This window comes from Pelodiscus sinensis, chromosome 10, assembly GCF_052426305.1.
Source record: "Pelodiscus sinensis isolate ZL-2025 chromosome 10, ASM5242630v1, whole genome shotgun sequence".
Lineage (NCBI taxonomy): Eukaryota > Metazoa > Chordata > Testudines > Trionychidae > Pelodiscus > Pelodiscus sinensis.
The window spans coordinates 23,747,252-23,773,136 of NC_143061.1; the positions used below are offsets into that span (position 1 = coordinate 23,747,252).

The 25,885-nt window shown below is 40.8% G+C and overlaps 1 protein-coding gene across 8 annotated transcripts in view; it reads right to left on the reverse strand.

Moving 5' to 3' along the window:
• Window positions 1–503: 503 nt before the first annotated feature.
• SCHIP1 (schwannomin interacting protein 1) overlaps window positions 504–25,885 on the reverse strand; it is a 122,215-nt gene continuing 96,833 nt past the window's right edge. For all 8 annotated transcript variants that reach the window (XM_075937799.2, XM_075937804.2, XM_006123447.4 and 5 more), the window contains 5 exons: window positions 16,676–16,793; window positions 15,355–15,552; window positions 12,556–12,679; window positions 6,238–6,331; window positions 504–1,155 (listed from right to left, as the gene is read on the reverse strand). In XM_075937799.2, coding sequence (XP_075793914.1) covers window positions 1,104–1,155; window positions 6,238–6,331; window positions 12,556–12,679; window positions 15,355–15,552; window positions 16,676–16,793 — 586 coding nt within the window. In that variant the 3' untranslated portion in view covers window positions 504–1,103. The remainder of the gene's footprint in view (window positions 1,156–6,237; window positions 6,332–12,555; window positions 12,680–15,354; window positions 15,553–16,675; window positions 16,794–25,885) is intronic.

A 25,885-nucleotide genomic window follows, 5' to 3' on the forward strand; every position in this document is an offset into this window, starting at 1 on the left:
GTTAGTCGTTAATATCAATACAAATATAGCCACTAAACTGATGAGGACACTAAATGTGATCTCAGCCAAAAGGCAGTGAAGTGGTTAATTACCATACATGACACATTTAGTGTTAAGATTTTGACACATTTATACTTTTGACAGTTTGTGGGTTATTTGAATATTTAGCCCCAGACATTAAAATATAAAAAACATCTACTGTATGTTCCTGCTGATTCTAACAATAGTCATGATATTAGGATTCTTAGTGAATACTATATATAAGAATATCCTAAGTCCATGTTACATATACTTTATGAACTTACAAATAAATAGATCTACAAAAATCTGATCCTGTCTCCATTTTCTCTCTCTCTCTCTCTCTCTTTTTTTTTTTTTTTTTGTAAAATGCAATATGCAAAAAAGGCTCTTTCTGGTAATGAGAAATTAGGAATTGCACATTTAGTAGGATGAATATATTACTGGTGCAACACCTAAGTCAACCACTAGTCAACAAAAAGACGTATGAAACATTTTAAATTTTATTTTACATATTTATACATAAAATTTTCAAGGTAACTCTCTGAATCCAACTGAATGTTAATAGCACATCTAAAACTGAATGTCAGGTAGTCAACATTCACAAAATGTTGAAAACTGATTAAAATATACAGATTACTGAACGCTACAATTTCACTACGAGGCAGGCATTTTTTTTGTTTTTTTTCCTCTTTTTTTTACTTTTATAGCACCGTTAATTACAGTTTCTTTGTTTAAAACTACAGTGAAGAATAAAAAATAGTCAATGGTAAAATACTGTTGAACTTAAAATCTCTAAACAAACAAAAATGAAGGTAAATTACCTTTTCTTCTTATCCATGGTTTGTAATGTCATAAGTACTGTACATTTTTGTAATAATATTATTACAATGCCTGATATTTAGTGGCACAAGTAAAAAATTAAAATAAATTAAGGAGCAGAGGCCAATCACTGGACATAAAGCTTCAGACATGATCAATGACTAACACTCATTTTCTTGTGCGCCACCTTGAACATCAGCATATGTACATCCATAGAAACAAAATAAATGCTAGTTTATTCTGTAGTCTGATGGCTTCTTGCTTTATTTTGCTGGCATTTTCTCTGCCATGTGCTTCTGCTGACTTTCAGCATGTCTGGGGAAGGGGGAAAAACTATATTACTACTAAGAAAAATTAAATGGACTATTCAATATCTTAAACCATACTTCAACTTTAATAAGGCTTCCCAATGAAGAAAATATTAAGCAAACAATTACTCTGTTCAGATTATCTTAGTTAACATGTCTTTCCTGAACTTGGTCTGATTAATTATTGTACAGTATGTGTTCAGAGGAAAGAAATACTTCTTAAACTCAAGGAAACTCTCTGGGATCATATCACATTCTGCAAAATTTTCCCATCAAAGGAAATTAAATTTGTCAGTTTAAAAAAAATTAGATGTTGTGACAAGTTGACATTAACCAGGAATTAGGGTTGACGTTTGATGATGTGACTGTAGAGAGTTAATATTACAAAGTGTAAAAATGAAATACACTGCAATAGAGGATGTCAAAGAAATCTACAAATGTTTAGTAAATGAAATTATTTAGATTGATGCAAAATGCTTTCAGAATGCTGAAATGTTTTTGGAAGCAAAAGAAAAAGAAATAGAACAAACACCACTGCCAGGTATTTAATAATAGTAAGCAGTGTAAATTATTGTGCTAATTCATATTCCTGAAGTACCTCCCTGTGTTACCTGACAAACCATACAACAGCAGACACATGGAGGATCAAGGTTCTAGGAAATACAAAAGGCCATTCAAAAGTTTTGGCACATGCTGCCATTCCACCCAAGCAGCTCAAAGATATCTTGGAACTAGGGATGTAATAGTGTAGTCGATTAAATGATAAGCAAAAGCTTATAGGTTAATGGTATAGTCTACATGCATTCCCCCTCACCCCCCACCAGTTAATTTTTTATCAGGCTGGCCAGCAGCCTGGCTCAGCCCTGGCTTACGATGGGTCTGGGACCAACCCCTGCTGCGGCTCTGCATTTAAAGTGTATTAGGAGCCAGGTGGGCAGGCAACCTGGCTCAGTTCTTGCTCATGCCAGGTCCAGGAGCTCAGACCTGCTCCCGGACTGGGGCTGCTGCCACCCCACACTGCTGCCTCTATGTCAGAGGCAGCAGGAAGGAGCAACAGGCAGCCCAGCTGTGAGGGGAGCTGTTTTTTAAGCCTGCCTGACACCCTATGCAAGGGGCTCCTCAGGAGTGGGGTCAGAGCATACTGGCTGTCGGCCCCAAACCTGGATACTATAGAATAGTTGAGTAACCACTAAGAATTCATGAAGTTATTCGACTATTCAAATACCCAATATTTAACATCCCTACTTGGAATCAATGAGTATTGGCCTGCATATGTTATTAAAAGTGCGGGAGTCAGGCAGAGTAGCAGTAGAATGGAAACACACCATCATGGTACTAGGAATAAAGTATTTCACACTGAGGGAGGGAATTACAGGTTGATCTCATTGTTTTCAATCCCTGGAATGGTCTGCATTCATGATCTGCTTGGTAGGATACAGCTGCTTCTTAACGGACACCATTGCTATGGACAATCAGATTTCATTACTGAGAGGTTGACAACACACGCTGCTGTTACTCTCTGGCTTCTGGATGAGCTGTACAGAGAATTTAACAGTTGACTTCATGTGGCATATATCTTCTTCAAAGCAGCTTTTGATTCAGCTGACAGATCAACACTTCACTTTAAACAAAAGGGTCTTGGCATCTCAGAATTCTGCTAAATAGGGTGCACAATCTTCACACTAGTACTAGCACAAGTGTGCATGTGGCCAACAGCTTTCACTGGATTTCTAAATAACCTCAGACATGCAGTAGTGATGGCACCCTTTTACTGAGCTATCTAATGGAAATTAGGAATGTCACAATCAATGTTGGTCAAAAAGAGTTCACTGATCAAGATTATACTGATGACACTGCCTTCATTGTGGACAAGCCAGAGACTTTCAGCACTGCTTTTCAAAGTTGTTAAGGTGTTGTTGCCTCCATTATGGGGTTGCATGCCTCATTCCAGAGCCTAAGCTGGGCCACCAGAACCCTGGTGCTGTTCGGTTGTGCAATACCATCAGCCAGGGTCATGTTGTGGCATACTACTTCTCAGAAGACTGTGTGTTTGATAATGATGGGGAGATGTGCCTACAATCCTCTTTCCTGTAAGTTTATCTAGGCAGGTGTGCTTCTGCTTACTGGGAGGAAACTTGGATGGATGTGAAGATGTGCAGGTGAGACACACAAACTACACAGCCCAGAACCCTGCTCTGAATGAAGTCCCTGTGAGACAGCATGCAGCAGCAAGAGTCGATTTCTGTACAAATCCTTCAGCCCCCAAAGATGGGAGTATATAACAGATCAAGGCCGGGCAGAGAAATTGGACTTAAATGAGAGATTCTCTGGCACGTAACAGTTATTTTGCATAAAATTCTGTTACAATGCACTTGGTATCTCTAACTTGTGTACACCCAAAAGGAGACTTCTAATTATACAGCTCCACTCCTAACCTCAAATACTCCTCAGTTTTACTGTTACTCTATTAATTACCATATAGTAATTGTGCCTGTGCAAGATTTCTAAATGAGGAGGCTTTACTTCAATATTCTCTTGTGACTGGAACAGAGGTGAGCTAGGACTGCAATATCTAAAAGAAACCATAGATAGCATATAAAGTATTTTGAATGATGGTATTTGCCTTCATTACACTCCAGTTGCCATATCATTTGACAAAACTTTATCCAGGTAGTGGCAAACTGTATTTCAACTAAATATAATGCAACAGAAAGGCGTTAAAAAAAATCAAACATTTCAGACCATTTCTCACCCCTCCCTTTTCCATATCATCCAAATGAAATTCTGAAAATATATGAAAAATAGACTTGGTTTAAAAATGTTTATTCAGGAAGATTTTTAAAACTGTATTAAAAATGTTTTTGACATCCCATACAATTTTACACAGATAGTTTAATGCTGCAGTGCTGAAAATACTAGCAGTGACCAATAAGCATTGGAAATAATACATAATCTTTTTAATCTGTTTAATGCAGAAATCTTTAAAATCTGATAGATTAACTGCCAAAATATTAAAACAGTTAAAAATATCACTTAAATCATGTCAGGGACGATGAAGAGGACTTGATGCCCATATTCTGGTGTGTTTTCTCTCAACCCACTGCTTAATGTTACTGTTATATCTCCTTGTAATCCTTCTAGTTACAAAGTCTAGTCATCTAGTCAGCACCAGACAAATGCTAGGGGGGGATTTTTTTTTATTTTTATTATGTGTTGGAATTAAAATATTCTGGCAGCACCAAAGCAGATTTAGTCTAAATTAGCATCTATTTGCCACTTTTCAGAAATGACAGACCTTGATAAGGCAAAATATTGAATACTGGTCTCTAGAGATATGGAATTGGACAGTTAGTGGATACTTCTCAGCAGAAAGTTGCTAAAATATTTAGTTTTGCCTGTGGTTGAATGATTGTGCTGTTGTTGCAGAAATAGCCTTAAAATATTGTAACACTGATTGAGACCACTCTATAAAAAAGATATCACAAGTAAAAAAGCCTTGTGGCTGTGTGTCATTTGTCTTATCTGTGTCTGCAGTTAAAGCTGAAAGTCTAGGAAGACATTCATTATTCTGCAGGGTTACAAAACTAACAAAAAAGGATAAAGGCTGAGGTAGGAGAGGAAGATAGCAACTGTGTAAAGCGACTGGGGATAATTTATCAAATATGCTAACTCCAGGTTGTTCTTAAAAATATACATTATGAAGACTGAGTTGGGAGAAGAAGGCAGAAGGGGTGGGTTAATATGAAAAAGGGAATAAGAAACAGCGAACACTGAGGGAAAGCATGGAGGACAGAGGTTGGCAGCAGAGGGGTTATAAGGGAAAGAAAGAACTGTGGCATGGCAGGGTGTTGCCCTGCACTGGCCCTTAAAGGGGCTGGGAGCTTGAGTGAAGGAGGCAAGCCCAGCTGAGGCAGCTAATGAAGGTCCAGCTGGAGGCCATATAAAGGAGCTCCTGGTAGGAGGAGAGAGAGATGAAATCAGCCTGCCCACCTGCAATGGGAGAGGCTTCGGCCTAGCAAACCCAGGCTACCCGGTCTGAGGTCCAGGGCTGCAAGGAGGCAGCTACAGTAGGCTGGGGGAGTTTGAGCCAGGGAAGCCCCAGGCCATAAGTCCACAAGGCAGGGTTGCAGGAGGCAACTGGGCAGGCAGAGTGGCAGAAGAGTGGTCCTGGGGAGTAGGGAGGACCCTGGAGGAGGAATGATGGAAGAGCAATGATTCTCCTCTCTGTCCCCCCCCCGAAGGGAGCACAGACCAAGATTGGAGTGGTCACTGCCGGAGAGCAGTGATCTGAAGAGAACACCTCACCCAAAGGGGGCGTGTTGGCATCGGAGCAGCCAGTGACTTCCCCACAAGCCACCCTGAGGGAGTCAGCCATGCATAAGAGTGAGTGAACCTGCTAAAGAAAGAACGAAGCAACAGAGAGGAAAGGACTCATACAGAAGAAAGTTGAGTCAGATAACATCACTGATATCTAAGAGGTTAAAAGTCACTTCTGTTCTGAGGAAGACAGATTGCCAGGCTTTAGCCTGTTGCTATTCCCCAAAATTAACCCAGATTTCTAATTTCCTAGCATTAATAATTTCTGAAGTTCCACTCATCTTACTGAGAGTGCTTTTAGAGAAAACTGTGGCTTGATTTTAGACAGGAATTAGGTTCACAGATGAGGAACCTTCATTTGGTGAATGACATAACATTAAGTAACAGCAATTACTCACAAATTGATTCAGAATAATATTCAATTGATTTTTTTTATTGCTAAAAACACTCAATTTGGCAGTGGATTCTAACAGATTTCTAAATAAAACAGAAAATGGCATGAATTGTAATGAAAATATGTAATGGGTGATCAAAGTGATAACTTAAGTGTTTATGATACGTTGAATGCTTATGCTGATGATCCAATATGACATTTAGCAAAAGGAAGATTCGTTCATTTCAGCCGGTCTATGATAGTTTACAAATATAGGGATTACCCATCACCCCCAATTTTTAGGCCTAGCATTTTACTGCAATGCTGTTACAAAACATAGGAAGTAGATGAAACTTTGAATATTGTTAGCAGCAGTGTTTAACACAAAGCATTACTAACCTGGTCAAGTCTTCAATGTCTACCAGCATTGCATCCTGCTCTGTGTGCAATTCATCTCGAATAAGAAGCAGCTGCACCAATTCTTCATTCAAGCCTAGTACCAGAAACAAGGAATTTTACTACAGAATCAGGGACTAATTATTAGCAAATCTGTTAGCTCTGCTTAAATCATGTTGTGTATATATAGCAAACAACTGCTCTCTCAGAGAAACAGAAAGATTCCCTAGGTAAGGTTTTGGTCCGCATAAAAGGAAGCATATCACAAAATGGAATAAAAACAGTGATTACTTGTAAAACTGAGAGCTATAACAAATACAGCCTTTTAACTACTATGGGTCTCATCAAATAACTGAATGTAGTATTCACTCAATTCCAATTACAGGTTTTAGCCAATCCAGCTGTAATGGGTGCAATCACAAAAATACCCTTGCAATTGTTCCCCAGTGTGCTGATAATATCCTTGGTGCCCGTCTTCTTGCTCTCTGGGGCTCCTCACCACTCTGTCCTACTGTGCCAGATCCTCCCCCAGAGAAGGCACAGAGATGGGGTTACCACCTCCCCTGCAAAGCAATGCAGATACTGAACCACTTTAGCTCTGGAAGGACGTAGTTCTAAGGGCTTAGCACCCAGGAAACCAACTCTCAAATGGGACCCAACCCTCCACAAATAAATTATCCTTATCCCATTAAAAGTTTTACACAGGGAAAGCTCATCTGTTAGTCCTCTATCAATGAAAGATACGTATAGTGGTTGCTCCACCAGGTAACGATTATATACATGGAAGTTAATAAAAACTCTTGTTTATTAACAAGTATAAAAAGTAGGATATAAGTGAAAACAGTGAGATCAAAGTGAGTTACTAAATTGAAACAAATAGAAAATGCATAGCTAGTTCTAATCCACTAAATTCTAATCCATACATTTATTAGTGGATTAGAACTAGATATGCAAATTCTTACCCTAAATAGTTTTCTTATTTCAGTTGTTCTTATTTCGATAAAACTTCAAATCAAAGTTGTTCTTTTACTCTGATTTTAGTCTATCGACGCCTCCAAAGTTTTTTTTATATCCTCTTAGGGTGGGCCAGGCAGTTTCAAAAGCCAGCTAAAGACAAATGACTGATTGCTTCCTATTAAATAGACTTTTCCCGAGGGTGGGAATCGGTGTTACCTGTAAGCTGCACAGCAGCGCAGCTTCACAGGTGCTGCCCAGTTAGTTCCATGCACCGAGTCCTGAGCCTCTGACTAGGTGGGGCTGATTAATCACCTGTGAAGTTGTGCTGCCGCATTGCTTAGAGGGAACACTGGTGGGCAAGATTGCCTGTAAACTATACAGCTGCATGGCCCCACAGCCCTTCTCTGAGCCCTACACAGAGGTTCAGAGCTCCCTGCACAGGCAGAGAGTTCAGCTGATTGGTTGGGGAAGAGGAGGCAGAGCACTCACCCTCTTGGAGGAGCAGAAGCAACAAATGGAGAAGCTGGCTCCAGCCTCTACTCCGGGTCTGGGGAAAAGATAATCAGCCGGCCCGATCCAGCCGCAAGAGCCTCAGCCAGCTCCCAGTCTGCCCTGCCCCACATGTGTGTTTGTGAATGGTGAGAGCCTGGACAGAGGGGAGACAGGCTTCTCATGCTGCCCCTACCCCTCCTTAGCTTCCATTGGCCACTTTCAACCAATAGCAGATGCCTGTTTGAAGGACAGGCCACATGGGATGTGCCCCTCATCCCCTGGGCTCACACCAATCAGTTTAGAGTAATAAACATGGCTCCTGCAGCACGTACAAGGGCTGGAAGGCAGGGATCCTGGCTAAGGAACCTGCTGGGCTGCTGGCTTGTGGCTAGGTAAGGTCTCCCAGCTAGAGCCTGTCTCTAGTGCCCTAGCCCCTGCCCCAACCCCATATAACCCAAACCTTCTGCACCCCTGCTCCAGCCCCCATATGCCTTCCCAGACACTGCATCCCCTCCTACACCCCTCCTCAGGTCACAACCCCCTCTCAGACCTTGCACTTCAGTCTGCTATCCCTGGTCACAGCCCAAATCCCTACACCCTCTCCTGCAAAAATGCCCCAGGTCACAATCCCCTCCCAAGCTCTGTACCCCCTCCTCATCCCAGTCCATTGCCCTAGGTCACAATCCTCTACTTCACCCAAACTCCCTCCCAGATCCCACACCCCAATCCCTTACCCCAAGCTCCCTTCTGCACCCAACCTCCATCCCAGACTCCCCCATCTCCCCCATTAATATAATGGAAGAGTGTGGCTCTCCACCACTTACCAAATTCTTGGAGTGATCCCCCATCAAAAATTATTGCCCACCCCTGTGTTAATAGCTTAAGGTAAGAAAGAAAAAGATTATTTTAATAATTTTTTTGAGTGTTGCAGATACCTAAAACTCTGATCTTAATGATTTTTTAAAATCCTCTGTTATGAATACATGGTAAATTGTATTGCATTAAGGCCAGGTCTTTGCTATCTTGTTGAGTTCTGGTCCTGTGGCCTCTTAGACTAACAAAAAAATATAAATAGTATTATAAGCTTTCGTGGGCACAACCCACTTTTCCAGCCAAGAGAAGTGTTAATTTTCTTTTTATTTGATTTAATATTAAATATTCATAAATATGCTCCTTGTTAATTATCCTTTGTTTTTAATCATTTTCTTCCACACCCATGGACTATTTAAAATATATATTTATATCTACAGTTTTTGTTTCTACTGATGGGTGCACATCCACACACTACCTCAATATTGGTGTTGCACATAAGAAATTTCAACCTGCCCAAAAGAAAATTCAAACCACCCAAGGATGGAAAATCTCAGAGGGAACACTGATGGCAGGAACCTGTCTTTGGCATCCCCTGCCCATTTCCATGGAAAAATAGCAGTTTCAAAATCGATTCCAGTACCAGGTGGTGTGGTCACACATCTTTCTAGGACCAACCACTGTTTGGAGTTATAGGACAAAGTTGTTTACAGGTTGCTGAATTGATCACCAAGTCATTAAGTTCCCAGAGCACTCATAATGGCCATTAATACATTTAGAACCATAAACAGATTCACATTTAGTATTTCTGACTTCACATAAAAAATAGGATAGACAGATCCAGTCGATTGTGACATTAAAACTGACAGGTCAATATGAGGTATTTTGTCCAAAGCATCTTCAGGTTATGCATATTCATAAAGCATGGGATGGGAAGGCCATGTCCAACTATCTACTTAAAGACAGTAGGGAAAGACTTTTGGTCTGAGTAATCTGTACCCACTAAGAAAAAAATCCCTCGTTAGGAAAAAGTGTGTGGAAAAAATAACCTAAAATAATCCAAAAGGAAAATGTCCCTAGAGCATAACAAGCTTCTTAGAATTCTCCCCTTCTTATTGCTGCCATAACTGCAAACGTCGGACACTGTGCTGTAGTCCAGAAAATCTGTACCCTGATCTGAACACAGGCCTTTTATGTTCAAAAATAAGAATGGAAATGAAACTGTGTGAAGCAAAAGGACAGTATTTCAGAACAGCTTAGACAAATGAAAGAGCTGCACTTCACTAAAAGAAATCTGTAGCAGATTTGTGGTAGTACCAGACATATTGAATAATACAACAGACTTCCTGAGCTCTTGCAGACTGTAATAAAAAACCTGTGGTTCATACCTAGTTACAGGTTAAGGAATGTAGTGATTCTAAGCAAAATTACAGCCAAATCGTGACACAAGTCACAATGGATAACTATATAAATGTTACAGGATGTTGGCTCTGCTTTGCCTGGAATACAATGAATTGCAATTACAAATGGAGGTTCTTTTTTTTGGTGAATCATTCTGGAGAGTGGTGAGAGACTACAGAATATCTGGCTAATCCACAAAACACCACAAAGGAAAATGTGATTGCGTGCACACACAAAATCTGCCTTTCAAACTAGTAGCAACACACCACAATGCAACAGATAAAGGTAAACAAAAGAAGACTTGGGTAGGGATCAGGCAAGAAGAAAAATTATTCCTAAATGAAATGTTCAGAATAAAAATCTAATGATATAGGTCATGGTTCTTCTTATAATTCACTGTCCCACTCAGAAACCGAAAATAACAATCAATTAAAATTGCTTTTTTTAAAACCAATTCTCTCCTATATGTGCCATTCACACCATATGTTTTGAATAGCTTGACTGTTGTCCCACACCAGAGGTCTCCAACCTTTTGACACCCAAGATTACTTTTTAAATGTCACAACAAGACAAGATCTACCACATCCCTTCTCCAAGACCCCACCCCTTCTTTGAGGCTCTGCCTTTTCTGTTCCCCCTCCTCTACATTACTTGCTATCCCCCGCCCATCATACACTCTCAGGATATGGCTACACTGCTGCTTTTTTTTAATCCTTCTGTCGGAAGAGGTTTTTCCAACACTTGGCCCATCCACGAGGAATACAGGATCTGCCAAAAGAGCATGTTTGCTGGAAAAACTCTTGTAGTCTAGCCGTACCCGCACTGGGTTGAGACAGGAGGTGTGGGCTCTGGGGTGGGAATCAGGGATTTGGGTGTGGGAAGGGGTGAGAGGTGCAAGCTCTGGGAGGGAATTTGGATGCAGGAGGATGTGGAGAAGGGGATGCTGGCTCGGGGAGGGGGCTCCAGGCTGGGGAGTCTTGGGCTCAGGTGGAGGATTGGGGTGCTGAGCAAGCCACAGGCTTGTGGATGTGAGGGTGCAGGAGTTTGGGTTGGGGTGTATGAGGGGCTCATAGCAGGGCGGTTGGGAGTATGCTGGGCTCAGGACCCAGATTTGCAGTGTGTGAATGGTGCAAGAGTGTTGTGAAAGAAGACTGAGGATGTGGGGGTGCAGGACAGGGGGTTCCAGTGTATGATAGGCTCATATTTGGGATCAGGGTGGGGGGGTACAGGAGTGTTATGATGCTGTGGCCAGACGGGGGCTTGGCCCCAACTGGGGGCTTGCAGGCCAGGCTTCTTTTTTAAATAAAATATGTCAAACACAAAAGGTTTCAGCATTGTCTTTATTTATGAGGGGGTGGGGAACCTGTTTTGAGTCAAGGGTCACTGACTGACAGAAAATTCAGTCAGGGCCACACAAGTGAGATGCAAAACCACAACCCCTCCAAAACCCCCCAAGCCTCACTAATGTGGCCCCAACTGTGCCAGTGGGTACTGGTGCAGGGTGTCGGTGGGTGCTGGGGAAGGGGACAGAGTGTCAGTGGGTGCTGGTGCAGGGTACTTGGGCAGGGTGCTGGGTCAGGTGACAGGGTGCCAGTTGGTGCTGGGTCAGGGAACAGGGTGCTGGTGGGTACTGGGGCAAGGTACTTGTGCGGGGGGGGAGGGGGAGGAGGTCTGGCCAAGGGTTGGGACAGGGTCAGTTAGAGCCAGTACCTGGGGATCCTGCAGCCAGTCTCAGGAAGCACGAGCTGCTCTCCTGGCCTCCAAATAGCCGGCGCTTTCCCTGAAATTCCAGGTCTGTGATGCGCAGGCAACTTTCTTCTCCTGCTGCCTTCCGGGGAGGGGGGAGGGTGAAGGGAGAGGGAGGGAGAGTCCCAGGACCGAGCCAGCTCCAACTGCTCAGGCATCAGGTTTGTTCCTTAAGAGGTCTGAGTTGATAAGGTGAGATGGGGTCCAGGATGTACCCTGGCTGTGGCTCTGCAGTTTAAATGTAATAGCCCAATTCCTACTACTTTTAAGCTGCAGAGAGGGTAGGTCCCAGACTCATTACAATCTGGGACTGAGCAGCACCAGCTCGCGCTGCGTTCTGGACCACTGCACCTCTGCTATTTAAATGTAGTAAGAGCTGCCTTGGAAGGTAGGAAGGGGAGGGGAGAAGCAAGTAGTTGAGTACTGACTTGACTACCCGCTTACATCCCTACTTGGGAGATCAATCGATATGTCTCAGCTCTACTATTTTTCCTCATCTGAGAGGGGTAGCTTTGATATTCTGTAACTTTAAAAAAACAATGAGTAGTCCTGTAGCACCTTTTTGGGAAAAATCTACTTCCTCCGAAGAGTGGAGAGAAAGAGAACCATTTTTTCTTGTTTAGTTTCCCCCAAATCAGTAGAAATATGCCAACTGCCTAGGATAGTCTGTGAAATTTTGCAATTTGATCAATGAGGCATTTTCATGTTACATACACAGAGACAGTAGGTCTGGCAACTTGAGTTTAAGGCCCATTCAAATATGATTTCTTAAGTTAATACATCAAAATGAACACAAACAAGACTTACTTTCTTCCTGTAGTAACGTACATGTTGCACCTTTTTCCATGCAAAAAATATTGTTCTGTAGCTAATTAAAAAGGAAATACTAAAGAATTAAACCAAAAAATCACTTACTTTCTATTTGTGAGTGGAGATCATTAACTATCACTTGTAGCTGCCCAATAGTCATATCTCTCAGGTCAGTCGGTTTTAAGCTTCTTTTCATCAAACACTCACTTATATGAGGCATATGTGGCAGCTAAATATGAAATAAAAGCCTTTTAGATTATTATTAATTAACTTACATTTCTAAAACTGATAAAAATGTGTAAACATTCTAAGTACTAATCCTCCCCTTTCCCTGCCTCCCTATGCATGCACACACTTACATGTAGCCATAGAAAGCCCATTTTGGCTACATCTAGACTACAAGCCTCTTTCGAAAGAGGCTTTTTTGAAATAATCTTTTGAAAAAGCCTCTTTCAAAAGAGAGTGTCTAGACTACAAGCAGATTTTTCAAAAAAGTGAGCTGCTTTTTCAAAAGAGTCTAGATGCTCTTTCAAAAAAGCACAGTTTGCATTCAATAGCGCCTTTTTTTTGAAAGAGTACGTTTGAAAAAAGGCTTTATTCCTCGTAAAATGAGGTTTAACGCGATCGAAAACAACTGCCGCATTCTTTCGATTTAATTTCGAAAGAACGCGGCTGCAGTCTAGAAGCAGGTGAAATTTTTTTCGAAAAAGGTTACTTTTTTTGAAAAAACCCCCCTGTAGTCTAAGACACACCCTTCCTGAGGAAAACCTGATTAATGTGTTAGTCAATCTTTCAAAGGAAAGAACAAGGATGAATGCTTTTATGAGAAACTGTCACAAAAATAATCATCCTCCCTGTAATCATAACCTTCTAGATTCATCGCTTCATTTTCCCCCCAGATACCACCTCGTAAATGACCCAATACAGTGACCCATGTTGACTCTGTAGCTCCTGATTGAAATTTCATACATAAATCTCTTGCCTTATATGAAGTTATACGTGGTAACTGAACATTTCTTTGGCATATATGGATATTTCTGACCGAGTCATTTCTAAAACAGTAAGAATCAGGCTTAAAACAAAAGTGTTTAGCCACTGGGCTGTATCTACATCACCACAATATAAATGTTGATGTGGCATTAAACTAGACAAGTGTCAACTTAAATAGAAAAATTCTTGATGAAAAGACATCTAAAAAGACAGATGTTACCAATTATGGGCAGTTTTAAATTAAGATATCATTTTAATTCTCAATCTGCCTTTATGTTTACCATAGGCAGGCAGAAATAGATGGATGGATGGCCAGCTTTATCTGTTGCTGCTCTTCAGAGAGTGATTTATACAAAGTAGAGCAGGAGAGATTGATTTAAAAACATACAGAAACTATTTTAAATCTGGGATTAACCTTTTCATATATTACATTACTTTATATATATATTGGAAGAATGACTATAGAATGAAGGACTATAAAATGTACATTCTACTTTCAAGTACTTTTTTGTGGTTTCCTTTTCATTCCTGCTTAGTTTTGTTTCTGCTGCATTTATTGCTTAATTACTAGTCTGAACAGATTTATGAACAGCAGTAGTAACGATTGATTAGTTCTCTCTATATATACATACATTACACACATATTTTACAAAATGAACAAAGGCTTAATAAAAATCTAAGCAGTTAGTTCTGAAACATTTACTGATAATAGGATGTAAATTATCTCCTAATGTAATATTTAAGCTTTTCAACATATTAAAAAATATATATGCCATTTATTTTTCAACATACACACAGGTATTATATGGGAATAAACAGAAGTTGTTTTGTGGGTAGCTCCACTGATTGCAAAAACATGCTTTTGAAGTACACTGTATTGCATGCCTTACTCTGTTTCTGAATTTGAATACATTTATTATTCTGTCACATCTTCTAAAGCTGTCATTCTGAACCCATTTGTAGCTGTTTTATGGCATTTTTAGCAACCCGGTAAATGGTCTGGCATGGAGGCCCTGAGGTGGTTTTTGCTGGATCCTGCCCTGCCACTTCACAGTAGCAGCCCCTGTACTGAAGGCCTGGCTTCGATCTTCACTTTGGGCGTTGAAACCTTGGGGGTTGAAGGGTTGCTCAGATTTGACCCCGCTCTCGTGGATCAAACTTGTGGGTGGAGTTGTCACCTGCCTCATGGGACTGCGGTGCCATTCACTCAAATTTGCCCTAACAGCACTCCTCTTATGACAAGGGCTGGGCCAAACCTGACAGGTGCTGGTCCTTTAGAGTTTCAATGCACAGTGCAGGGAGTTAAGAGTCCAACCAGCCCCATGGGTCAAGAGATAAAGGGGATGGTAGGCTACTCTTTGGAACATTCTGGAGACACAATTTTGGGTTCTGACCCTGGGTGGAGAAACCCAGTTCTAAAGTGGATAATTTCCAGCTGAACAACATAAGATAATTTTGTAACAACTAGGAAAAAGTTTGCTAAGAATCTCTCTCTCTCTCTGATGCACATACATATTACTTATATAAACAGACGCACACACCTGCTATTTAGTTTTATTATAATAAAAACATTAAGTATGGATTTGATCCTGCAAATGTTTATTAGCAGGTATAATACTTGATCTAAATAAGACTGCATGTGGTGGTACAAGAGAACACCTTAAAGCTAATATAAAATTTATTTTCTCTACTTTCTCGGACTATAATGAGAACTAAAAATTACTTTAAGTGCATTTTATTCTTTGTAAATAATTTTTTTCAATATAGTTTTGGAGATATTTGCATGAACTGGTACAGAATTTGGGTAACTGGAAAGAAATCATTATGGTTGAGTGGTCAAGTATTCAAAACAACAAAAATTAAAAACATTTTTTAGTTTATTTAATGCATACTGGTCTTAGGTTTGATACTCACAAGATCAGCTACTGGGGATTTTTTCCTGTTCTGCTTTTCCACCTCTACTTGCATTTTGGCCATTGGTTTTGCCATAGCCAAAGCCATTTTCGCTTCAGCTTGCAGTTTCTTTTGTCTAGTGAGAAAATCCATGTCATCTAGAGATTCAGATTCCTCTTCAGTAGTGTCTCTATCAGAGTATGAAGAGCTTTGCTTGCTCTAGGAAAGTGCGCACATAGTTTTAAATGAATAATAATGTTCACATTTTAAGATAGACAACATTGTAAGAAGTTTTAGCTTTAAGCTTCAAAATTTTCATGTATGCAAGTGATATGATTTCTTTAGGGGAGATGGAGATAATTATTTTTAAATATCAAAAACCATTTTCAAAGACAGGAACACTTAAATGCTAATGAGTAATCTTGTGGCACCTTGGAGACCAACAAAAACATGTATAGTATCATGAGCTTTCGTGGCAAAACCCACTTCAAACTCATTTGAAAAACTGGATTTTGCCCACGAAAGCTCATGATACTATACATATTTTTGCTAGTCTCCAATGTGTCACAAGACTACTCATTTTTAAAGTTACAGACTAACATAGCTACCACTCTGAGACTTAAATGCTTATCACATCTTGCATATTTGTAGTTAGAGAAAAGGAACCTGCCAGATCAGTGAGTGCTTGAAGGGAGTGGGTTTCAATCAAACTCTGGAAAATCCCAGTAAGGGTTGGAGGCCCTCAGGTACTGTTAATATAGGGGGAAAGAGGGAATTAGAGCAGATGGGTTCAGAAGGAAGGAATGTTGGGAAGCAGAGGCTATGCCATTCCCTTCCTTACTGTTACCAGCTCATAAAAGGGAAGTATAATAGGAGGTGACATTCACAAATCTAGCACATCTGCGCTACCTAGAAATGTGCAATGCTGTTGTAGCTGTGTCAGTCCCAGGATATTTGCGAGAAGGTGACTGAGGCTTTTATTGAATCTCTCACCAACAGAAGTGTGTCCAATAAAAGGTATTACCTCGCCCACCTTGTCTACCTAGTAGTTTGCCAACTGCAACCAGCAGCCAAAATATTTTTTACAAATAATCAAGAACTGTTCTTCAATTTTTATAACCAGCTTATCTTAACAAGCTCCTCGTATACTTATATCATTGTGAGTTTATAATTTTTCCCATTCATAACTTAATTTATACCTATCCTAAATATATTAAGAATGACACATGCATGTGCCAAAAAACTATTTTAAATGAAAGAAGCTCATATATACACTTGTGCTTTATTTTTATTTTTTTATTTCTTCACTAAGGTCTTTTGTGAGACTAATTATCAGACCTACCATTGGAGACAAAGGTGTATCCAAGCTTGTTTCAGTCTTGCTGTCATCTGCATCACTATCCTTGTCACTACCACTGTCATTTACAAAACAAATCTGCAGGTTCATCCCACTTTGTAGCCTGGGGGAGGAGAGGACAGAGAGGGAGAGAAAGAGACAGGTGTTAGCATGCATTCTCTCTCTAGACAACACATCTAAAGTATTGTCACCAGCAATCACTGTCGCTTAAGATATGCTAACATATTAGCAAACATAGGAGATCTGACCTAAATCAACACTGGGGTTAACTGTCTCAATGAACATATCCTTCTGACAGCCAGACTTATTTCCAGCAGAAAAGAAAATGCTAGAGTGCCTGAAGTGAACCTGACTATAAACAAAAGTGTAATGGGCTTAACTGATTCTCAGTGCTGAAAAGGAAAACAAGGGGCATAGTGTTAAGAGAGACCCTCTGATAGGCTAGAACCCACACAGAAGCTCTTTTGCCATTCACCATTCCTGCTGCTGGCACAGTTTCTCCATCATGCACTAATTTCCAACAAAGAGAAGTCAACTTCCCAAAATCAAGAACAAATTCAATAGCAGAGCCAGCAACAGAACCCAGACCTTCTAGCTACAAGTCTTGTGCTCTACCACAATATCGAAACACAACAGCTGATTTTAAATCATAGTTAACATTTTTCAGTGAAAAAGTTCTCCAATTCAGTAACAGCATGTGATTTTTCTGCCATCTACTGTTGAATTATAGTATTACTAAACCTCTACAATTTGTGTCTACACCTTTCTTGCTAGAAAACATGAAGTTTGTACTATAATGATCAACAGCCACAGTGAAGTGATATTCATATAAGGGTTGAATTTACAGTATTCCTGTTAGTGTCTTTGTATAACCTGACCGTTTTTTAGACTGGCACCAACCTAGACATTCCCCGCTAACCCCACTCATTGTACTTGTCTATTATTGTAAACTCTGTAGGGGTAGGAACTCTATTGTATGATTTGTTTGTACAGTATCAAGGGCCTGCATCCCTCATTACAACAGGGGACACAAGTTGCTACTGGGATACAAAGTAACAGATGTGCCTTTATTGACAAAAGAAGGTAAGGACCATTGTTGGTCTTTCTAACCGGTTCTGTGCGACATTTGCAATTTCCAAAACCACCTACACTAATTTTTCAACTGAATTTTCCCCAGGTAGTGACTTAGAAAACTTTGGATGGTGTGGTTTCAAAATCCAAATAAGACAGGTCTGTAGGCTTTGGGGTTGAAAATTAACATTTCTAATTATGAGTTTTACCCCACTTTTGCTCAGATAAATGATTATTCCTTTGAATACCAAATTTCTCAGGTGTGTAATTTTAGAAGCCAATTTTAGGATTATCAGGCAAAACTTAATTTAAGATTAAAGTTTATATATAAAATAACATTTGCTTAATCCCCTTTCAGCTACCATCACAACTTCCTAATCAGAACCAAGATACATAGGAAAACTAAAAAGTACGTGGGGAATGTTTCTCCATACAGGGAATTATGTGCACAAATTCCATGCCTCAAAATGAGAACGAATCCTCTGTCTGTGGCCATTAAGACAGAAGAGTTCTTATAGCATCAAAAATAACCAGAGGACATTTTAGAAAGCATCAAAAGGAAAATAGGAGAACTGTCTAGACAGAGTGATAGGGATGTGTGTTCCATCTATCACCCCACCACAGTTAGCGAATCCCATCACTGGAAAGTCATCCACTATGTCCTGCATGTTTCCAAGAGTTGCTATCCTCCCTAGCAGAAGGGTATTGATTGCCCTGACTACTTGGATCACAACAAAACCCACTGTAGATTTACCTACTCTGAATTGATTCCCAGCTGACCAGTAGTAGTCTGGCATTATAAGCTTCCACAGGGCTCTGACCACTCTCTTCTCAACTATCAGAGTGAGTCTCATTCTTGTATTGCTGTGCTTCTATGTAAGTGGGTATGTCTACACTAGCCCCCTAGTTTGAACTAGGGTGGCTAATGTAAGCATTTGAACTTGCAAATGAAGCCCGGGATTTAAATATCCCTGGTTTCATTTGCATATTCCCGGGCGGGCGCCATTTTTAAATCCCCTTAGTTCGAACTGACTGCCCGCGGCTACACGCGGCAGTCAGAAGTTAATCTGAACTAAGTCCTTAGTTCAGATTAACTGTTATACCTCATTGCAGGAGGAGTAACAGTTAATCCGAACTAAGGACTTAGTTCGGATTAATTTCTGACTGCCGTGTGTAGTCAGTTCGAACTAAGGGGATTTAAAAATGGCGCCTGCCTGGGAACATGCAAATGAAGAAGGTATTTAAATCCCGGGCTTCATTTGCAAGCTCGAATGCCTATATTAGCCACCCTACTTCGAACTAGGGGGCTAGTGTAGACATACCCTGTGTGTGTGAAGGGGAAGAAATTCACAAAGTTCCATGAAAGTGGCCTTATGCGTGTGCAAGTTTTGCAGCCACTGGTCATCGTCCCATAGCTGCATAAATTATGTGGTTCTACCAGTCTGTTCTTGTCTCCTGAGACCAGAATTCATGTCAATATGCCTGATGGCTGTTAGCATATGCCAATTATTCCATTGTATGGGTTTCCTGCATGTCTGTGCATGTGGCTTCCTCACATTCTTCTTCACACCAGCAGCTCCTGGCTAGGTTCTGGACAAACCCAACATAATGTGTGAGGTATTTGTAATGCTTGCCAAGCAGTGTGTAGCTGAGTGGGGTCCATATTTGCTATGCTATGGCATCTGCACTGATAGCTAGGGGGAAAAGTGCACGAAACACATCCAACATATCATAACTTACAATCACAGACTCTGAAACATCAGATTTGCTTATATTCTATTTAATGGGAATGGTTAGTTAAACATTCTTTTTCATTTATTTTAAAGGCTCTTTTGATGCATTAATACGCAACATAACTTTTCAATGGGCTTTAGGCATTGAAAATACAGCTATGCAGGTAAACCTGTAACATTATATGTATTTATAGTATATTACAGAGTGTGTGTGTGTGTGTGTATATATATATATATATATATATATATATATATATATATATATATATATATATATAGTATTGTTCTATTTTGCTTAATATTGCATTGTTCAGAGAAACAAGCATAACATACTGGTTTACTCAACTCAGACCCCTTTCAATGCCACAACTTGAGCACCTCAAAAGTACAAGCAATAAATGAATTAGCACATAGTTCAGGTTTGAGAGCAAAGAGCTCACATGGGAAATAACCGTTAAAACTAGGCCAGGTCTATCTACACTAGATCTGGAAGGTCAGGATAAGGTACGCAACTCCAACTACATAATATTTGTAGCTGGAGTCAGCATACCTTAAACCCAAGCTTGGCACTGTCTTCACAGAGGGAGGCCAATGGGAGCAAACATTCCCGTTGGCTTCCCCTATTCCTCATGACTGCAAGGAGTACAGGCACCGGTTGGAGCTGCCCTCACCGTTTGATTTACAGGTCTTAGCTAGACCCATTAAATCGAACACCAGAAGAGCGATCTATTGCGCAGCGAGTGAATACATGCTCCTAGATTCTATTGATTATGATGTATTAAGAACTGCTGTCTTTATTCAAGGCAGATCAAAGTGCTACACAGATTTAAAGAAGGGATTGACTTCTAGGTTTAGCCAGTGATTACATTTAGAGGGAAATTTACAATTTGAGACACTGAACTGGATTTCCCAAAAAACTTTCTGTTGGGATACATGGCTGGAAACAGTGGAGTTTTTCCAGATGATAACTTTTCAAATGTGTATATTGTTGTGTCTCCTGGGAGCTGTTTCAGCTCAGCTTACACGGAAAGCTGTTCAAAGTTTCTATTTTTATGCCTGCTTATATTTCCACCAGCAGTGACCATTCATATCTTATTCATAACACCTAAATGCAATATTGGAGTAATAAAATGTTAACATGGACAAATGCCTTTACAACTGCTATTTGTTCTTACAATGACCATAACTTCAGAACTCTAAAACCATAGGAGACAAGAGATTTCTTATTATATTAGAGCAGGGCTTGCCTAGCATTACTATGAATTTCTACATTGCACACATAGAACTATAGTCTCTTTTTTAAATTCAATTTAACAAAGACAAAGTAAATTTACCAAATAAATGGCACACTGAATGCACATTCACATGACAATAGCAATCAAAACAAAAAAAAATCAGTAATAAAGTGCACTTCATGGCACTCCATGATGGGAATTCAGCCTTTAAAAGCAGTACTATCATTTTCATTATTTTGTGCCAACCATAATTTTCTTGGACTATATTTTAATAGTAATACATCCAGCACTCTATTATGCATTATTCCTACTACAGTAGGCCTACAGGCCTCAGCCAAACTAGGGTCCCTTTGATCTAGTTGCCATAGCCCATATATCTATATAGATAGTATGCAGTCCCTGCCCCAAGAGTTTACAGTTTTAGGCCCTAACCCTGCAAACATCTGCACATGCATGTAGCTTTACTACCATGACAGATATTGCTGTGACTACTTACTTTTGGTGGACTTGCAATATTATATTTGCATATTCGTTTATGAAAATAATTTCAAATATGTAAATACAATGTTACTGGTCCCTAACAGATCAGAGTTTGCAACTAACTACATTTAAAAAAAAAAAAAAAACAGAAAAAATTCCCCTCTAGCTACTGGGTGTGGCAGCCCCTCCCACGGGGAGGGCTGGGGCCTGCAGAGGGGGGGGGCATAGAGAGGGGCACCAATAGGAGCAGTGGGCATTTTGGGCACCCTATTTAGAAACTTTCGAAATTTTGTGAGGGGCATAGAGGCTGGTACCTCCAAGTTCTACCACCACTCATCTCTGCCCTCCCCCACTTCCTGCCCCAGGGGTGGGGGAGCTGCCATTGTATTTCCCCCGTCTCCTTTTCTACAACCACTGTCTTGTGTCTCTCCTTTTCCAAGCCAGGCTGCTCTTGCTCCCAGTCTCCCCTCCCCTTTCCCTCCCTGTGACCCTTCTCAGAGTTTCCCTCCATTGCACCCCTGCTCCCATCTGTACCATAAGTCTCCCCTGAATCCCCCAACCTCCCTTCAGCACCTTCTGCATCCCCCTCATGCCCCTGCCTCACACATCCCTGTTCCTTCATAGTCCACTTATCTGCCCCCACTCCTCTTTAGCCCCTTTCCACCTCCCTCAAAGGCTGGCTCCCCCCAGCCCGCACATGCTGGGAGCTGGTGGCAGCTTCCCTGGCCTCGGGCAGGGATTGCAGCCAGCTGTGCTGGAAGCAGCCCGGGGCCAAACCTCTTCCTGCAGTCCCAGGACCCTGGTCCCAGGAGGGAGTGGAGAGGGGTCTCTTACCTGCCTCGTAAGTGCTGCCCTGGGAGAGGCTCCTGGGGAGCAGCTTTCTATATATCACTGGCCCTGTGGGAGATTCCCCCGCTCAGCTGCAGCTGCGGGGGCCCAGCAGCACCACTCCACCTCTTACCCCGCAACACCACAAGTGAGTCCTAGAGAGCAATTGGTTCCCAGACGCCTGCTTGCTACTGCTGGATCCTAGCACGACACCTACCCATGCACTCAGGCAGCGTGTCGCAGCCCAGCAGCCACCAGTCTACGGACTGGCGGTTGGGAACTACTGCATTAGGGCATCAGAGCCTCGCACTTCCTACTCCTCCCCCTTCCTTCTAGCATTTTTGGTTTGCCACGAATTGCCCGAATTGTGCTGTCCCAGCTCCTCCCATTCCCTCCTAGAGCTTGAATGCCCTCAACTGTTGATTTGCAGTGTTCAAACTCTGGAAGGGAGAGGGAGGAGTAGGAAGTGTGGGGTTCCAGTGCCACCATGCGAGAGAGGCACGTGGGTGAAAGGGACAGAGGGGGCATGCATGAGCCGCAGTGATCTGCAAAGAAGGCTACTCATGCGGCTCACTATTCTTGAAAAACTTAAAAAACTTAAGTCACTATTCTTGGTTACCCATCGCTGACAGAGTAATAATGTCAATCATGCATGTAAATGCTTGTAGAACCATGTCTTTTGTATAAGACTGGAGTGAGTGAGTGAAACAGCAGGGCCAATATTAATATGAGCATGTGCAGAACTGCTAGGCACAGGAAGGGTTTTTTGTTTGATTGATGTTCACAGACAACTTTCATAATCTGCCTTTTTGGGTTTAAGTTTTGTTTGAGAATTTCATACTCTTGAAAGATGTAAGATTAAAAATCCAGGCACTTCGCTCCTCTGTTCAGTCTCAGAATAGGTACTGGGTAAGCAGCAATAGTACAAACTTCTCCACAGGGCTATGTAAATATATTTAAATCCTGTTGTAGAGGGACCATATCAAGAGGTAAAAATCTGTCTTCATATCCATTCAATCCTTGGACTGTCTGCTAATAGGGTTACCAGATGGTTTAAAGAAAAAACTGGACACACTTGATCTCAGATGGGGGGAATCCTATAAAGATTCCTCCTCCCCTATAACAACAAGGAACGTATTTTAAAGTTCTGACTGGTGTATAAATATTAACAAAATTCAAAAGCATTTAGTACATCTGGTAATTTCATTTGGTACATCTGCCAAATTCTGCATGCACACTGTTAATTAGATCTGCTGTATAATTAGAAGATGGGGTTACTGGCTTTGCTTTAAAGGAAAGTGGTTACTAAACAAAATCAAATTGTTTTTCTTTTCAAATTATATGAAGTTAAGCTTGATTTTATAATTATAGCCTCTCTCAAATAATGGCTACTTCTCTCCTTCTTTTGTGCATCTTTGCCACACCCTGGTGACATGCACATCTCTACTCTTAACATGAGTGTCCATTCAGAAACTTCCAAAATAAGGTTAGTTTTGCTATGGGGGATAAAACAAATTTTTCATTAATCTCTCTTTGCACACTCATTGCATGACTATTTTGAACGCCTTTCTAGTTAAAAAAAAATTGCAGTCCTTGTTTACAAAAGAAGTCCCACACAGAAATTTCTGTGTATGGGCCTGATAATGGATTACCATTTCGGTATAAACATCCAACATAATAATGACATTCACAGCTAGTGCAAACTAAAGGTGGGAAAGAAAGTTGGTGTTAAGCTTATCTTTCTATTCTACACATCCTGCGGCTGCTCTTTTCAGGGATGATTCCCCTTAATTAAAGCAGAACAGACAGATGGCTTCTCTAACTTATGCTGGCTGCAAACAGATCTAGGATGCTAAAACAATGATCAAATAATGCAGAATCATATTTGCCTAGCACTCTCTTGTCTGTCCATGCTCTGTTCCCCCTGATGTGTGCATAATGGAAGAAGAAGGGAGGAGGAGAGTAAAATGAGTGTAACATATGGCTCCTATATTGGCTCTTAATACGGAGCAAATACCCATACATTGCAGATATCTGTCCAGGGCAAATTATACCAACACTGGAGCCAGTTTATATTGGGAGCACAGCAAAAGCAGCAGCACTTCTTTGAAGAATATGGCCCATTGGATTTTCTCTTTGCTCCCTCTGGATTTAAAATTATTTTAAAAAAATTACAGATGCCTTGTAAAGAAAGACTTTAATGAAAAGATCCTTTACTTCCAGCTATTTTATTTATTTATTTATTTAACATTAAGCCTTCTCATGGTGGCTGTGTTTAGTTCCAGGTTGAATAAGTTGTATAAATCTAACCTAGAGGAGATGAAAACATGGATCACCACGGCTTGAGTCTAGCAAGAGAGGAAAGGGTAGAATGTCCTAGCTAACAGAAGATGCTAACATCATCATGCTTTGAAAATTGCATGTCAAACTGATGACAATTTGGACTGCTGGGGAGGTTAGCATATTGGCAATTTCCTGGATGCATTTCCCCTTCCTACTATCACAATGCTCTCTCTTATAGACTGGCCACCAAATCCAGTCATTTTATCCAGGCATTAGGCATCTTGATGACAGAAAAAACCCAGTAATTGAGTTGGCAGAATGAACAGTTCAGTTTCATCCACATAGGGGTGATGCATGAGTATGTGACATTTCATGAGATCTGAGTGACCTTATGAAGCTGTCCAAAGGAGAGAGAATCAAGAGCCTTGTTTGACTGGGGCATAGATGATAAAGGGCAAAAAAGCATCTTATTAACTTTATGAAAGAGTTTTACAACAGATTACAAGTGAATTTCCATACTGTTGCTTTCTTTAAATAGTAGAAAAATCAGAAAATACAACTGAGAAGATTTCTTATTTTCCACTTAAAATGTTCTTAAATATAAGCAGATTTGAAACAAATATTATATATACATATTAACATATATCAGTGCTTCTCAAAGTGGTCTGTGGATCACTCCAAGGAAGCTGCTACTGCGCTGCTCCAGTTTCTTTACTTACTAGTTGCCATTGGCTGCGGTTCACTGTTTGCAGCCAAGGGGAACAGTGGGAAGCAGTGAGACCCGGGCTGCTGCTTTCCGTGGTTCCCCTTGGCTGAAAATGGCAAACTACAGCAAATGGGAACTGCAAGGTGCTGCGGCTATGGAGTCGGTAAGTAAACAAACCGGAGTGGCCCTGTAGCAACTTTCTCAGAGTGGATCCGCTTTGAGAAACACTGCCATATGTACACGACCATAAGCATAATCTTTTTGGTAAAAAAAATGACACAGTAAAGAGCAGGACTTATGAATGGGTCACTGCATTTTATCAATATTTTTTTAACCAGGGGAAAGGGTGAGGGGAAGATGTCAGCAAACTTCAGTTCCCAGACTAGCAGGGCAAACTGCTGGCATGCTGGAACATTTTATGTACCTGGAGTGCCTGCACACATAGACACTTCAGCTCCCAGAGGTTGCTGTTCACCTTTCTGGGTCAACATGAGCGGTGGGAAGTGGTGATAAGCACATCCCTTGGCCAGTGCTGCTTCCTGCAGCTTTCATTGGCTGGAAATGGTGAACAGCAGCCAATGGGAGCTGAGAAACTCCAGGCCTGCAGACGCTGCAGGTAAACAAAACATCCTGACATTCCAGCGGCTTATGCTTATGAGCTGGGACTGGAAGTTTGCAAACTACCGACAGAGTCGGCTTATGAACGGATCATAGCCATTTTTACAATTTTTTTTTTAACTTGAGGAGGTTGGGAGTTGGCTTATGACCAAATGAGTTTATGATCAAGTATATATAGTATGTTATATTCTTAATGGGTGTTTTAAATAATTTACTAAGAAAAACTAGAAAACATAAGTTG